Source organism: Eschrichtius robustus, chromosome 12, assembly GCF_028021215.1.
Source record: "Eschrichtius robustus isolate mEscRob2 chromosome 12, mEscRob2.pri, whole genome shotgun sequence".
Lineage (NCBI taxonomy): Eukaryota > Metazoa > Chordata > Mammalia > Artiodactyla > Eschrichtiidae > Eschrichtius > Eschrichtius robustus.
In genome coordinates, this window is record NC_090835.1 from 100,815,666 (window position 1) to 100,832,692 (window position 17,027).

Below are 17,027 nucleotides of genomic sequence, written 5' to 3' on the forward strand. Positions count from 1 at the left end.
CTTCATAGTATATAAAAACAAGAGGCTGCAAATGCAAATTTCTAATAAGAAAATGGGACTTAAAAATTGAGAACTGGGGCTTCCCTGGTGGCACAGTGGTTGACAATCTGCCTGCCAATGCAGGGGACACGGGTTCGAGCCCTGGTCTGGGAAGATCCCACATGCCGCGGAGCGGCTGGGCCCGTGAGCCACAATTGCTGGGCCTGCGCGTCTGGAGCCTGTGCTCCGCAACAAGAGAGGCCGCGATGAAGAGTGGCCCCCGCTTGCCACAACTAGAGAAAGCCCTCGCACAGAAACGAAGACCCAACGCAGCCATAAATAAAATAAGTAAATAAAATTAAAAAAAGAAAAAAAGAAAAAAGAAAATGCTCCCTATTTAAAAAAAAAAAAAAAAAATTGAGAACTGACTTTGGGTCAACTCCAGCTAGAATCTCTCTCATATGTTTCAACTCATTGTTACCCATTCTTCCAGGCAATAAAATATCAGACTAGATTTACTGGACCCAGTCGGTTGAGACCTGGACACCTGTTCAGGCCTAAGACTAGAAACGTTTAAGCCACAGGGATAATCTGGAAACATCCAAAGAGGAGTCAGAGATTCTGAAAACAGCCCCGTGAACTGTGAGCATCAGTGTAATACTGTGTAACAGCCTCTGAAAGAAACACTACCTATTTCAACTCATAAATTCGAGAATGCTTATTCAAAATCAGTCTCATTATGTTATAGCTGTGCTTATCAAGGACTACGAAAGACATTCATTCCAAAGACTGAGCTACTGTATGTCAATTATACCTCAATTTAAAGAAAAAAGACTGAGCCAAAGGTCGGGAACCATGTGCTACACCTTCAAAGGTAGTTTTGCCGGAACTCCGGTAACCCGGCATATTTATTCCATCTCTATATAGCACAGTTATAAGACAGTAGAGCTGTCACCAAACTGTCACTGAAAAGCAAGCAGACTAATAGCTTTCTAAGCATTTATTTATTTTTTTTCCAAATAATTTCAAAGAGCAGCTGAATGTTAGCAAACTCAATTGAGTATGGATAAGAAAAAATGGGAATGGAAATTTGTACCTACCTGGGATCCTATTAAGTGTCACCCAGAAATGTTCATCAGGAGAATAGGTATCTTTGGACCAGTGTAGCAGATCAATGGCCCTTTGGTCTTGGAAGACAAACTTGACAAACTCTCTGGTAAGGGCCACATAGGCAGTGCCAAAGTAGATGGTCAGCTGATGTGGAGGGGAGGTTTTCAAAATATTAGTATTTTTCACAAAAGAGCCACCTCTGCCTAAGTGCTCTCGGTGGACATATTTAGTCCGCTTTATTGCATGATTGGGAGGCAGGACCCCCGGGGTAATGTTTTTCCCTTTAAATCCTTTCAGATACTGAATGATCTCCCTGTTGGTTTTCAGGGGGAAATCTTGCCCACAGGTGTTGATGGCGTACTTCCACGGAACTTCAGAAGCTAAAAGGTCTTCCAGGCAGTTCAGGTCAGCCTGGAGCCTGGAAATTCCTGCGTAGACCACAGGCTCTACCTTTGAAGCAAGAAAAGCATTCTGGAAGCAACTCAGTAGCTGCCACACAGATTTCTTAAACTGAGTTGTGGCTTTCTCATCCACATGAACGCAGTAGACGTTGTGGGGCATATAGACAGCCCTGAAGAGTCTTTCGAAAGTATCGAAGTCCTTATGGACGACCATGACATATGCCAAAGGGAACACAGCTTCTTCTTTCGACAGGGGGCTCGTGATGTAGTGATTCTGGATCAGGTAGTCCTTGCAAGGGACACTTCCCACAGGTGATGTCAGTGTCTTTTCCCACAAAAAGGATGACTTATCTTCTAAGGCGTAATTACAGGCACGTATCCTAAAATCCCTTTCATTGGAACTATTCAGCTTCCTGTAACTTTTTGGCTGGCTTAATTGGCTATTGTAAAGTATCACAAAAATAACCACACTGACCACCGTGAAAGCAAAAAAGCAATACCTCCAAAAGCTCATTATTTTCACTTCCCGGGGGAAGGAGTCTCTCTCCAGGGATTGAGAAACCATCGGTTCCTGAAACCACAAGTGTGAAGAGGTTGAATTGAACCTCCTTTGCCAATCTTGAATTTCAACAGTTTCTCAAGAGGGCTTCCTTTTCCCGGGTCCTTTAATCCTCATTTATTCTCTGCTTCTGGGTAGCGTCCATCCTCTCTTGGTGATGGCCAGAGATACTTCTTAACGCGCACTGGTCTTCAGTCCTCGGTGCTGAATCCCAGCTGCTAGCAGAACGCGTCTGGCTCAGCCCAGCCTCCGGGAAGCCCTTCTCATTTGCATACAAGATGCCAGTGGATCTTAGCAAATTGCGTTCTGGGCTGGAATGACGGCTCCTTTCACCCAGGCTGTTTCTCTGGCTTTACCCCACCCCCTCCATCCGATCTATTCCGATCTGATCTCCCTTCTCGTCTCAGGCTTTCTCCTTCCTTTTCGAATTAAGTGGTTCTCATTTTTCTGGTTAGCCCCGCTACCTGCTAGCAATCCTTGGAAACCACAGCCTTTGGACTGCTGCTCCTAGGGGTTTATTTCTCTTCCTGTTTCTCTGCCACTTCTTTTCCTTTCAGTGTTATCCCTACGCCTGGGCATATATAGACACAGATAAGGAAAAATGCCCTTGCAACATGCCTAAGTAGAAGATTATCAGAGGCGAGGAAAAAAAAAAAGTCTGATGGAGAGGTAGGTGTTCCCTGAATTAAATCAGACAATTTCTAATGATGTTACATAGCACATATATGTCTGTGCAAGCTGTGAGTAGAGGGAAATAAGAATGACACTCTTGGGGGCATGGGATGAGGGTAGAAGGAATCTAGTGACTTTTGACATTAAAGGGTGGGTGTGGAGGCATAAACGAAATAAACACACCTTAGTTTGCCTCCCTGGGAGAAAGGTGATACCAATTGTTCCTAGAGAGCAAGAGTTGGTTCCCATTTCACACAGAGCTTCAGATAACTTGAGCTGTTGACACAGTATTATCTACCACATGTGGAGTGACTAGCCACCGGGTCTCTTTAAAAGCCTGACATCTTAAGATTAGAGGTCGTTTCATAGAACTCAAAAGATTCTCCTTTCTACCCGACCCCCTCTCCCACTTCCTCACTCTGAAGAAAGAACAAAGGCTTCCAGGGCTGCCGCAAAATTCCTGGAAGTATCCGTCAGTGTAATTCAGGGGCGCCAGGAAGAGAAGCCCAGCAGGTCTGGTCACATTGCAGATGCTTTCTCCTAGGTCACCTGTGCCAGGTGCCTCCTGTGCTCAGCAAACATGGAGTGGGTTGCAGACTAATGCCCGTGGTAAGGACGCTTCTGGAGGAAAGTTACTGGCCCAACTAACAGGAGCTAAGAGTGGCCCTGCTCCCATCTCACTCCCGCAGTCAACCCAACTATCCTACCTGTCTGGGCGTGACGCAGCAACTGAAGCAGCTGCTTCTGTTAGGAAGACATTGGTGTGTAACGAAGCAATCTCCCTGTGTCCCTTCCCGTCCCACACCACCCCTTCATGTCCTACAGCTCTGGACTAATGAATGACAACAGTAGCATGGATGTGACTGAGAATGAAAAATGTTGCCTGCCCCATCAGTAAACAAAGGATGTTGCAGCCATCAAGCCATCACATGACAGCCGCCCCTGATGGTGAGCCCTGAGGGAACTCAAGATGGAAACAGGATGCCTGCCATGAAACCATCATGATGCCTGCCACTGCAGCCACCCCCAGTGGTGCACCCTGAGGAGACTCAGGATGAGAAAGCACAGGATACTGGCCCCAGAGAGCTGAGGTACATATCAAAGGAATGATTTCGATGAGCCCAAACTTTTGCATCTTCGCATACATAGGAAAGCGCTAAATTCATTTACTTGAGAGGCATGGTTTTCTTTAATTAACAGTAATGTTTTGATCGTCCAACTCCCTGGTCTTTGTTGCAAAAACTCCTGTGTATCCTGGTTCCTCCCTGACCTCTTCGGAGCTGTCCCAGGCTTGAAGTCCTCAGAATGTCCACCGAATAAAACATAATTCTCAATTTTTAGGTTGTGCGATTTGTTTTCGGTCAACATGACGGATACTGATTTGGAGATAGGCCCAAAGAGTTGGCAGGGATCTTAAAGATCACCTAACACAACTCTGTATTTCACAGATGAGCAAACTAAGACCAATACAAATAATTTTTTCAAAGTCATTCAGCCAGATAGAAGCCAGAGCCTTAATTCTGCAGCTCCCTGGTCCAGATACTGGAGCCAGTCTAATTAGCTTCAAATCCCAGCTGGTCACTGACCAGCTATAGGAGCAGGGTAGTTACTTAACCTCTCTAAGCATCAGGTTCTTTGTATGCAAGATGGGAAATAACAGTGGTTCCTATATCACGTGGTTGTTAAGAACATTAAGTGAGATAACTCTTGTTCAGGGTTTATGTATCTGTTCGTATATGTTCAATAAGCATTAGCAATTATTGTTGTTATTGTTTCCCTTTCGAAAAACATCCAACATTTCTGACCCTGTTAAGGAACTGATATTTTGATTTCTGTTCTTAGTAATGGAAAAGAAAAACATTTACATTCTTAAGGCTTTCGGATGGGTTGATTTATTGCCACTCTAAAAGAATGAAGGTTAAATTTCACTCTTTTCCTTCCCCATCATTATCTTCTTTCACCCCCCTGGGGTGGGGGATCGTAGAAATGTGGGTTCATGAAGGGAAGCACTGAATAGTCTGCTTTGATACCTTCAGTTCCCTTCGTTCTTACTAGACCCACACCCTTTTCTGCGAAGTAAATTGCAGGAATCAGCAGGACTTGGGAGGAGAGGCAGAGGGAAGTGGGCGCAAAGGGCTCTTATTGCAGGTTCTGTTGGTTTTCCCCCTCCTTTTGTCTCGACCCTTGATCCTACAAGGTGGAGCTCTGATCCAATGCCGATGCAAAGCGAACTCAACAAATCTTTCATCATGATTTAGTCAAAGCAGGTTGCAAATGAGAAGGGGGTACAATGTGATTAACAGCTCAAAATAGCAGGATCCCAAACCCCTTCTCTAGTCTGTTCTGCCTTATTTACAGTGATTTAGATGAACAGCCAGAGATTAGAATGCGATGCCTTTTTTAGCGGTTGGCCCAGCTGTAGGTTTGTTTGGCCCGGTATCTGTGGCAACTGAAAAGGAAGTTTGTTCCAGCAAATAATTGGGCAGGCTAAGCTATTAACTTCCAACCAGGACAGGATTTCTGCTCTCTTCACTCTAGTTGGCTTAACATATTGAAAACAGTCGTCAAGTGGACATTTTGTATCACTCCCTGCCTCTCTCTGCCCCCAGGATAACCTTTACTGTCACAATCAAGGAGACAGAACAAGGACAGCCACTAACAACACATAATTAGCTTGGCTCAAACCTTAAAACAAAAGGCTAGGCTATGGGGGGGGAGGGGGGCTTCTGGAGAACACGGTGGGATATTTTTTCCTTTACAGTCACTTTCGTTCTCATTAACCTCATTTGGGCTGTGTCTCTACCCCCCGCTGGTCTCTCACAGGCAAACGTGAATGACTTCCTGTAGGGGCAGGGCTACAGTCTGGGCCTGACCTGTTCCCAAGTCCTCATAGCTCTCCTTTACCTCTGATTGCTTCTTTCGGCACAATTACTGGCTATTGAATCAAGGCAATGTTTTTTGCTGGGCCGTCTCATCTCTCCCAAGGTTACACCATCCTGCTTCCCATCGAAGGCTTTGGTGATGTCCTTCTGACAACCTCAAACACTGGCCAGAAGCGAGACCCAGAAAGTAAACAAGAAAAGGTCTCCCAGCAACCAAAATAATGATCACATATGGTAGGCTGGATTCACACACTCAAATGTGTACAGGCAGGTAAGCGAGAAAAGTAAGTGAAAAAAGTTGGTGAAGCTGGTGGAGGGCAAGAAAAACAGGGCTAGTGAGTTCACGAGCGGCAGCAAACACTTGGCCACAGTGTTGTGGACATTGAGGGAGGGTGCAGATGGTGGTCAAGAGCCTTAAGGTGCTTGCCCCACCTAAAGCAAGCACCTCCCTCTCAAAGTCAGCCCTGAATAACGTGGGGTCATGGGGCAAGTGCTGCCAGCTCCTCAGATATTTGAAGAGGAAGGAGAAATCTGAATTTTATTTAAAAAAATTTCCAAACTCTTTAAATGTTATCAAGTAATTAACAAATTTTTAAGACACGAGTGCATGCACACATATGCACCCTGAAGACTGCATTGGCCCCCAGGATGCAGTTTATCATCTTTGGTTTAAGCATCAAAGCTCTTGTATTTGAAGCTCTCTTGAGGCTTAGCTTATTCACTTTTAGTTTAGACACAATCTTAACAAACTTTCTCAGATCTAAGCAGATAAGAAATCACAAATTAGAAGAGGAATATAGAACTGGTAGATTGGGCACCCTTTTGTCAGCAATAAGTGATACGCTCAAGAGTGAAGTAGGTTTGAGAAAAACTCCCAAAGTTTCCATTAAAAACTAAAAACAGAGCTACCAAATGATCTAGCAAGCCCACTCCCGGGCATATATCCAGAAAAGATGAAAACTTGAATTTGAAAAGATACATGCACCCCAATGTTCACAGCAGCACTATTTACAATAGCCAAGACATGGACACAACCCAAGTACCCATCAACAGACGATTGGCTTAAGAAGATGTGGTATATATATATATATATACACACACACACAATAGAATATTACTTAGCCATAAAAAAGGATGAAACATTGCCATTTGCAGCAACATGAATGGACTTAAGAGAATAGCATACTAAGTGAAGTAAGTCAGACAAAGACAAATATGATATCACTTACATGTGGAATCTAAAAATTACCACAAATGAATCTATATACAAAACAGAAACAGACTCACAGACATAGAAAACAAACTTATGGTTACCAAAGGGGAAAGGGGGGAGATAAATTAGGAGTATGGGATTAACAGATACAGACTACTATATATAAAATAAACAACAAGGATTTACTGTATAGCACAGGGAACTATATTCAATGCCTTGTAATAACCTATAATGAAAAATAGTCTAAAAATAAAATTATATATATATATATATATATACACACACACATTTAACTGAGTCACTTTGCTGTACACCTGAAACTAACATAATACTGGAAATCAACTATACTTCAATTAAAAAAGAAAAAAGAAAAGAAAAACTCCAAAAACAGTGCAAGATCATTCAATTAAAGAATGACTGGCATTTGTACAGCCCCATGACCATTTTATTACTATAGATCAATACCTCTAGTATTTAAAATTATCAAATAAGTTAATGAAAGGGCTTGAAAACTGTGAAGGCCAACCCAGTGCTTTGGGGTTGAAAACAAGCAGAGCACGAACGCTCAGTGAAATATAAATTTCTTAATATATTCTTGTACATATATTTTGCATAGTCTATTTAAAAAGGAATTTCTGAAATATGTTTATTCAAATAGTTGTTGTTGGTTTTTTTATTAACCATTTTGTACACAAAAGGGCAGCCTTTAAATTATCTAGGAAACTCACAATTCTGATGAAACTTTTTCTGAAAAAAATGTTAGGCAAATATGTCTACCACATGCTTCTATATCAGACGTCAGTGCTTTTTCTGTAAAGGGCCAGGTAGTAAATATTTCAGGCTTGAGAGCCCTTTGGTTTCTGAGGCAACCACTCAACTCTATGACTGTGTTCTGAAAGTTCTGAAAGTAGCCATAACCGTATGAGGTTGTGTCCTGCTAAAACTTTATTCATGGACACCAATATCTCAATTTCTTATTATTTTCATGTCATAAAATAATTTCTTTTATTTTTTTTACAACCATTTAAAAATGTAAGATCATTCTTAGCTTGTGGCCAGTACAAAAATAGGCCAGATTTAGCCCCCAGGCTGTATGTCACTGGCTGATTTCTTTTCTAGATAAAAATCAAGTTTCTCCAGGCCTAAATTTTGTAATATCAGAGAGTCTTTGCAATCACTTTCCAGAGGAAGAAATGTGAAATGAGGGAAAATGGTAATGTTGGTCATCCTTGTACCTGCATGAACCCCTTTGCATACCCCGTTGGGGTTATAGTACAGAGCGCTGGGCTATATGCCTCGGTTTCCCTTCTTCTGTAAAACAAATATATTAGGAACACTGATCTCATAGCGTTCCAAAGAGATTTAAATAGATTTGTACATAAAAAGAGCTTAGAGCAATGCCTTGCACAGAAGGCGTACTCAACAAAACTTACAGAATCTCTCTCTGTTGCCAAACTTGGTTCATATAGAAACTGAAGCACCCACCCACCTTCCTAGGTACCTTCAGTGAAGCAGAACAGTAGTGCTTGATGGGTCATTCTTCACCTAAAAGACCCCAAAGTACAGGTGGGAGCCATCAAGGCAGCGCCGGCCCCTTCAGCCCTCTCCCTACACCCCAGAGTAAGGGAACTGCCCTTCATTCCCACTTGTAGTCTCTTGAACCTGTTCTTCAGAGACCCAGCGAGCTGGTGCACCCTGCAAAAGGGTTGTGATAGAGCATGCTGGCGAAGACCAAGTCTTTGGAACAGGGTTTAAATCGGGCTCTGCTGTTTACTATGTGACCTTAAGAAAGTTTCTTGGGATCACTGTGCCTTAGTGTCCCAATTTTTTTAAAAGAATCATAGAAGGTCTATGAAAGTAAATCTGGCTAAGAAGCCTTCTGTATTTTACTATACTGTTCCGCATACCGTCACCCCAGCTTCACCTCATTCTTCCAAGATCACGCTGCTTTTTCCTATGTCCCTAGCAGCCTCCTTTGGGTAGCAAATTTGTTTCCCTCTTGTGGTTAACTGACCAGATTTAATTCCAGTTGTCCGAGCAAAAGCAAAAACAAAAGCAAAAAACAAACACACACAAATTTTACCTTTGGCTACATTCTGTTAAATCTCAAAGGGACAGAATTGGTGACTCTTTGTCTTTCTATACAACTTTTCTGTTTCCAAATGTGTGCTCTGAGAAAAAAGATGGCAAATTCTTAAGGAGAAGACCTTGCATATCCCACATCTTTCCAAATCTGGGATATTCTTCTGGTACCCTTCTCATACCAAGTACTGCCAAACTCCTCCCCCCCCATAATTTTGAAAGTTGAAGTTGCAAGGAGATGTTTCTGCTAAGAGACAATATTTTATCATTCAGCTGCTACCAGAGATCTGTATTTTGAAGATACTCAAAGAAAACAAAAGTCTTAAAATAGAGATAGGCAGTGGTTTCCTCCAACAGATAATTTTAATAGCCCAATTAAATTCTTGACTTGTTTTCAGTTTATTCAATCCACTATCATACTAGCTTCTTTCCCATAGAACGTGTCATCTACTTGAGTTTTGAAAGTTTGTTAGGGCAGAGTGCTTGGATAAATCCCCCAAAGCAGATGTTTCTTCTGCTTTCCTAGAAATTAAACCTGGAAAAAATTTGCCTCCAAGATATGTTCTGTGTTTGTACTGAACTGAAGAAAATCTTTGCATTTGATTCTCCCACTGGTTAAAGTGGCTTTAGATTCAAATTTTATATTTACCAATCCATCCCTTTAAATGACATCCTTAAACTCGATCCTTTCCCTTCAAAAACAATGGGAAAACTGTTATAAATAGGGTAGGCTCAGTCCTGGTCTGCTTTGGTTAGGGCTCTCAGGTCTGATAGTGTAGTTTTGATTACTACCCTTCAGTGTGTCTTAAATGTGTTGTAACCTACATAACGGAGTAGTTTCAGTTATCTTTTTTTTTCTTCTTCTTCCAGTAAATGATCAGTGCTGTTCTGTGGAACATAAATAACTAGGGCACTAATTCTCGGTCCCGAGATGACTTGGGCGTTGGAAAGATGAGCAGGAATGTGTAAGGGCAGTACTTAGGGTGACCAACTGTCCAGTTTGCCTGGGACTGAGGGATTTCCCAGGACATGGGATTTTTTTAGTGCTAAAACTCAGAAAGTCCTGGGCAAACCAGGATGGATTGGTTATCCTAGATACCATCGGTCCTAAGCCCTCACTACTGAAAGATATACCAACTAGAGGATGTTCAATAACTGATCAGTATGGAAGGAGAGGAAATGCTGAAACCATTGATCTGGGTGAGAGGTGCATGCAGTCATAAAAAGTCTGCAAATTGTAGTGCAGAAAAACTCTACATGACCCTTCCAAACATATCCCTGAACCACTGAGGCATGAGGACGAAATGATGTACATTTGTGGGGTAACTTTATAGTGAACCTAAAAGAACACACTTAAACCATTCTAACTACACAGATGTTCCCCAGTGGTTATAAGAATGTGTTAGTAGCAACCTACACAATGAAGGGAGAGCCTAAAAGGAAAATAACTGTTATTACAGTGTTAACTATATCTAAAATCCCCTCCCTCCACACCACGTATGACTTGACACATCTTCTTTCTGTAAAGAAGGAATTAATAGAAAAATATGTGGTCTTATGAATGGAAATGCTTTTATTAACATTTGTAATAAATGGGCAATGAAGCGAGCAAATGTTAACTCATTTTACGGAACAGTGTAGTCAACTAGCCATTTAAGCTCTCTGACTCTCAATTTCCATATTTGTACAACTTTAGGAACTAAAGATGTTCCCTAAGGCTCCTTTCAGCTCTAAATGTTGTGATATTTCTAGATTCTGCACAGAATAAAGAGGAGGCTATTTTTACAGGAAAACTGCTTTAGGGAGTTTTGCTTAGATTAAGTGCAGGAGAAAGTTGAAAATGTGATAGCACAACTGACCAGAGAGAAATCAAGAAGGCTTTCTTCGAAGTGGGGTGGGGAGCAGTTAGTTTAGACAGACCAAGGTCCCGAGGGAGGAGAAACCAGACGGGGAATTGTTCAGCTTCTCCAGGAGACCACCCGACACCTAGCCGGGACTTCAGGGTCTGGGGTGGGCAGTTTTCATAAGGGACATGGGAGGGCATTTGGAGTCCTAGGCAGGAGGGCCTTTTTTCTGTAGAACCCCAAGGAGCTCAAAGAAGTAGCTCCAACTTGAACTGAGGGCAGAATTACAGATTTTCGATGAAGGAGAAATTATGTGAGGATTGGGGCTAGGAAAGGGGGTGCCTGATGAGGAAATATCTAGAAGAGGGGGCTGATCATGGCAGGAAGCTAACTCCTTTAGGATGATCTTAGTATCTTCAGCTTGCTTAGGAAAGATCGCAGTTTTATCCTCTGATATTTTCACAGTTAAGTTCTGATCTTTTAAATCTGGCTGAAGAGAAAGATTATGGGGGAATGAATATCATGGAAGTAAGTACAGAGCTCAAGGGTAAAGGCTTTGAAAGTACAACCTCCAATCATCCATTCTCTGAAAACATGGCATTAAAGTGGATACAAAGTAAATATATTTGGAAAGAAAGGACAGTCTCTTCAATAAATGGTGCTGGGAAAACTGGACAGCCACATGCAAAAGAATGAAACTGGACCCCTATCTTACACCATATACAAAAAATAACTCAAAAAGGATTAAAGGCTTGAATGTGAGACTTCTTTTTTTCCTGGCTGTGCCATGCGGTTTGTGGGATCTTAGTTCCCCGACCAGGGACTGAACCCGGGCCCTCGGCAGTGAAAGCGTGGAGTCCTAACCACTGGACCGCCAGGGAATTCCCGAACGTGAGACTTGAAACCACAGAACTCCTAGAAAGAAACGTAGGGGGGTAAGCTCCTTGACATTGGTCTTGGTGATGACTTTTTGGATCTGACACCAAAAGCACAAAGCAACAAAAACAAAAATAGGGTTTCCCTGGTGGTGCAGTGGTTGAGAATCCGCCTCCCAATGCAGGGGACATGGGTTCAAGCCCTGGTCCAGGAAGATCCCACATGCCACAGAGCAACTAAGCCCATGAGCCACAACTACCAAGCCTGTGCTCTAGTGACCACGAGCCACAACTACTGAAGCCCACACACCTAGAGCCCGTGCTCCGCAACAAGAGAAGCCACCGCAATGAGAAGTCCGCGCACCGCAACCCAGAGTAGCCCCCGCTCGCCGCAACTAGAGAAAGCCCGTGCGCAGCAACGAAGACCCAACGCAGCCAATAAATAAATAAATTTTTAAAATTTAAAAAAAAGGCAAAAAAGCAAAAACAAGTGGGACTACATTGAACTAAAAACCTTCTGCACAGCAAAGGAAACCATCAACAAAATGAAAAGATAGCCTAAGAATGGGAGAAAATATTTGAAAATCATATATCTGATAAGAGGTTAATATCAAAAATATATTAAAAAACTCATACAACTTAATAGCAAAAAACCAAACAATCCAATTAAAAAATGGGCAGAGGAACTGAATAGACATTTTTCCAAAGAAGGCATACAGACAGCCTACAGGTACATGAAAAGGTGTTCAACGTCACTAATGATCAGGGAAATGCAAATTAAAACCATAATGAGATATCACCTCATACCTGTTAGAATGGCTCTTATCAAAAAGACAAGAAATAAAAAGTGTCAGCGAGGGTGTGGAGAAAAGGGAACCCTTGTGCCCTGTTACTGGGAATGTAAATTGGTAAAGCCACTGTGGAAAACAGCATGGAGGTTCCTCAAAAAATTAAACGCAGAACTACCATATGATCCATCAATTCCACTTCTGGGAATTTATCCGAAGGAAATGAGAACACACATTCACACACACACACATATACATTCAGCCATAAAAAAAGAGGGAAATCTTGCCATTTATGACAACACGGATGGACCTCAAGGGCATTAAGTGAAATAAGTCAGACAGAGAAAGATAAATATGGTATGATCTCACTCACATGTGAATCTAAAAAAACAAATCCCCCCCATAGGTACAGAGAACAGATTGGTGGTTGCCAGAGGCAGGGGTGGGTTAGGCAAAATGGAGGAAGGGGGTCAAAAGGTACAGACCTCCAGTTATGAAATAACTGAGTCATAGGGATGCAACATACAGCATGGTGACTGTAGTCAATAATACGTTACTGTATCTTTGAAAGTTGTTAAGAGAGTAGATCTTAACAGTTCTCATCACAAGGCAAAGAAAATTGCAACCGTGCGTGGCAATGGATGTCAGCTAGACCTGCTGTGGTAACCATTCCACAGGATATACACACATTAACTCATTGTGTTGTACACCTGAAACTGATACACTATTTTGTCTTAATTATATCTCAATTTTCAAAAAAGGTAAACACATTTGGGAAAAAACTTCTTCTACTCCTGGCTTTGTCCAAAAGCATGTCAAGAAAGAATGTCACGTACTATTCAGATCAGAGAATGAAAGACAGGCGTTGAGAAACCACATTAAGAACTGGTTAGTTAGGTCAAGAAAATTTAATTTTTGGGACTTCCTTGGTGGCGCAGTGGTTAAGAATCCTCCTGCCAATGCAGGGGACGTGGGTTCGAGCCCTGGCCGGGAAGATCCCACATGCCACGGAGCAACTAAGCCCATGCACCGCAACTACTGCACCTGCTCTCTAGAGCCCGTGAGCCACAGCTACTGAGCCCACGTGCCACAACTACTGAGCTCGCAAGCCAAAGCTACTGAGCCCGCGAGCCACAACTACTGAGACCGCGAGCCAAAGCTACTGATCCTGCGAGCCACAACTACTGAGCCTGCGTGCCACAACTACTGAAGCCCATGCGCCTAGAGCCCGAGCTCCGCAACAAGAGAAGCCACCGCAATGAGAAGCCCTCGCACCGCAACGAACAGCAGCCCCTGCTTGCGGCAGCTAGAGAAAGCCCACACGCAGCAATGATGACCCAACACAGCCAAAAAAGAAAAAAAGAAAATTCAATTTTCTTTTCCTCTATTAGGAACTGTCAGTGTTAATATGGGCTGCAGCATGTAATTTTTGAATTGGGCTCATCACACTGTATTGTATTTTTATGATCTACATGAAAAGAGTCTGAATGGAAGTAAAATCTACCTGCAAAAACTGCATGGCCTTGGGTCTGCATTAAATGGTATAATCCATGTTCATGTAAAAAAATGGCTCTCAGAATGTTTGCTTTCTTTACCTTAAGTTCAGTCAGCGTTGCTTTCATATCATTCTTGATCTAAATAAAGTCAAGCAATCAGTAATGATGTAATGATGAAAATACAAGTAATGAATATGAAAAAAAAGAGAAAAGGTCAGTTAGAAAAGTAACTGCTGCTTAGTGGGTTCCTTTTTTTTTTTTTTTGGCCGCACAGCGCAGGAAATTCCCTATAACTGTTGCTTTGGATGTAGCTTTCTAAGACTGCAAATTGCCCACTCCAAGACCCAGAAAAAAATCACTAAAAATCTTAGCAGGGCCATTTGCTTCACCAAATGATGGGTTCCTGCCATCAGAGCAGCAGCCCTGTAAAAACCCAGATCTGGTCTTTAAAATAGGGTCCTCTGATGTTAGGCTGTTATTTTTACTCCTTTGGTGCAGAGTTAGGTGCCCATTGGTTTTAAGCTCACAGATGGTGGGCCTTGCATTGAAGCACAGTCTGGCTTGAGCTGGTGCTGCCCCCAGGATGAACTTGGCATTGAGAAGCATTCCCAAGATGAGCAAGACGCTTTGGAAAAACAGAGAGAGAGAGAGAACAGTGCCATTGCTGTTGACTAGGGGCAGAAAGGACTTCAGGAAAATCCCCAGAAAAACTGAACATGCTGGAAGATGCTGTCTGAAGCTGACCTATTAAGATTTGGCAAAGGAATCTAGGCTGTGTGTGTGTGTGTGTGTGTGTGTGTGTGTGTGTGTGTGTGTGTGTGTGTAGTGGTGGTGAAGGGGGCGGTGGAGGGGGTGATTTGCAACTGAGTTGGCAGCAGTGCTGAGGGGCATATTAAATGTTATTTCAGTTATTTCCAGTTCAGAAAATATTTATTCTTATCCCACTGGATGTGCCCTACGTTGAGCTGCCAAAAATGTAAAAGACCCTGAAGAGATAACAGTTGCCAGGGTAATATGATATCCACATTCATAATTATAGTTCAAAGAAGATTATGGAATGGCATAAAAGAGTTACAACTGGGACTTCCCTGGCGGTCCAGCCAAAAAAAAAAAAAAGGAGTTACAACAAAGGTTTACAAAATGTACAATAGAGAAAAAAAAAAAAATCAGGGAACACTCCCTAAATGACAATGCATTGAATGCAGACCTATTCAGGCCATTATTTAAATAGGAGAAATAGAGGAGAATGACCCAAGGAAGGAGACTGACAAGAAAAAAAGTACCAAAGGCAGGAATACAAGGCGTGGTTTTTCTGGAGTGTTCCTTTCAGGGAAGGCAGCCGTGGGAATTGATTAATCAGTGATATCAGGGATATGCAACCATCCAACATCCAACGTGCCAGGTTGAGATGTTTGTATTGAATAATTCAATAAGCTATTGAAAAATGTCACTGAAGCTTTTGGAATTGAGAAGTTATTCTTAGAAGAAAAATATGTCGAGGGTTAGAATGTTTTGAAGAGGGCGACTTGGGCCAGAGACACCACATGGATGGGTCTAACAATCTACTTGAGAGATTGGCAGGATGGGCTGGAGTTAGAGCAGTAATGATGGGAACCGATCGGTGATACTCCCTGGAAACCTATCACACACACAATGTACAGAATGCGCTGATTAGGTGTGGGGGGCTGGAAGAGGAGACGTCGGCTGACATGGAGGACAGCAGTGCCTGTCCCAGAGGTTCTGGAGAAGGGGGTTTCTGGGGAGTAGGGCAATGCAAGCGGGGGCACCTGAGCAGGTGCCAGTGGGACCCTCAGGAAGAGATGCCCGAAGGCCTGGGAGGAACGCAGAGAGGGCCTGGGAGCACGAGGCAGGGTCATGATTCATCAGGACAGGAATGGTGATGAGTCTGGAGGCCAGTGAGATCACCAAGGGAGAGAGAACAGCAAGAGCCAAAAAGCAAACTGGGGAAAAGACTCACGGGGGTTGTTTACTGAAAACTTCACTCTCGCTAGTTCTGCATTTCACTGAGAATAGTGGCTCTAAAATCAGCTGTTACCCAAGTCTCAATTCAGTAGTTGGTAACCAAGAAATGAAAAGAACAGAATCCATTTAAATATAAGTTTCCAAAGAGGGATTATAAAAGCATTGCCCTTTAACACTTTTGGCAACACATGATAGCTTTTTCCTAATGTTGAAGTTATTGCTCAAAGTTCTGTGACAAAGTATTGTCCCAAGACTGCTGGCTTCAGACAATCATCTCTTCGTGGCACTTTTACCCTACCTGCCTTTTCTGAGTACAAACAACTTTTAGAAAAGAGTGATTCTAGGGACTTCCCTGGTGGCACAGTGGTTAAGAATCCGCCTGCCAATGCAGGGTACACGGGTTCGAACCCTGGTTCAGGAAGATCCTATATGTGGAGCAACTAAGCCCGTGAGCCACAACTACTGAGCCTGCACTCTAGAGCCCGCGAGCCACAACTACTGAAGCCCGCGCGCCTAGAGCCCGTGCTCCACAACAAGAGAAGCCACCGCAATGAGAAGCCTGCGCACCGCAACGAAGAGTAGCCCCCATTCACCGCAACTAGAGAAAGCCCATGTTAAGCAACGAAGACCCAACGCAGCCAAAAATAAATAAATAAATTTATTTTTAAAAAAAAAGAGCGATTCTATACATTGCATTGAGGATGGGGGCAGAACACTAGATTAGAAATAGGATGATCTGAATTTGTGCCCATACTTTGCCAATTACTAGCCAATCAATAAATCCAACAAACATTTAGAGAAGGTATACATCCTACTGGGAGATTAGGTTACAAAGCCGATATGTACAGGGAAGACAGCATACAGTCAAAATTCCTCTGGAGAAATCCTTTGGGAATATTAAGATGACACGGAGTCTCTCCATAATTCCAATGCTGACAATTTTCCTTTTCATCTTGGTCCAGATGGTGGTTTCTTCTTATGAGCACCAGATGAAGAAGTTAATTTGAGCTGAGGAGCCATGTCATGAGACGCACACTGTATCTTTAAGATTCGTGAGCATGGGAACCGAGACCCGTCATGCGAATGCAGACTCCACCTCACGCTCACTGCGGACCCCAGACTCATTGGGCGGAATGGAGGGCG

General features: G+C 42.8%; 1 protein-coding gene across 4 annotated transcripts in view; it reads right to left on the reverse strand.

Annotated features, from left to right (window-relative positions):
* GCNT2 (glucosaminyl (N-acetyl) transferase 2 (I blood group)) overlaps positions 1–17,027 on the reverse strand; it is a 121,041-nt gene that overhangs the window by 28,277 nt on the left and 75,737 nt on the right. Inside the window, exon 1 of one of the 4 annotated variants that reach the window (XM_068557384.1) lies at positions 1,080–2,004. The exons of the other annotated variants lie outside the window; for them this stretch is intronic. Within the exon in view, the coding sequence (XP_068413485.1) occupies positions 1,080–2,004 (925 nt within the window). Of the gene's footprint in view, positions 1–1,079; positions 2,005–17,027 lie in introns of those variants that run through there. 4 annotated transcript variants of the gene reach the window in all.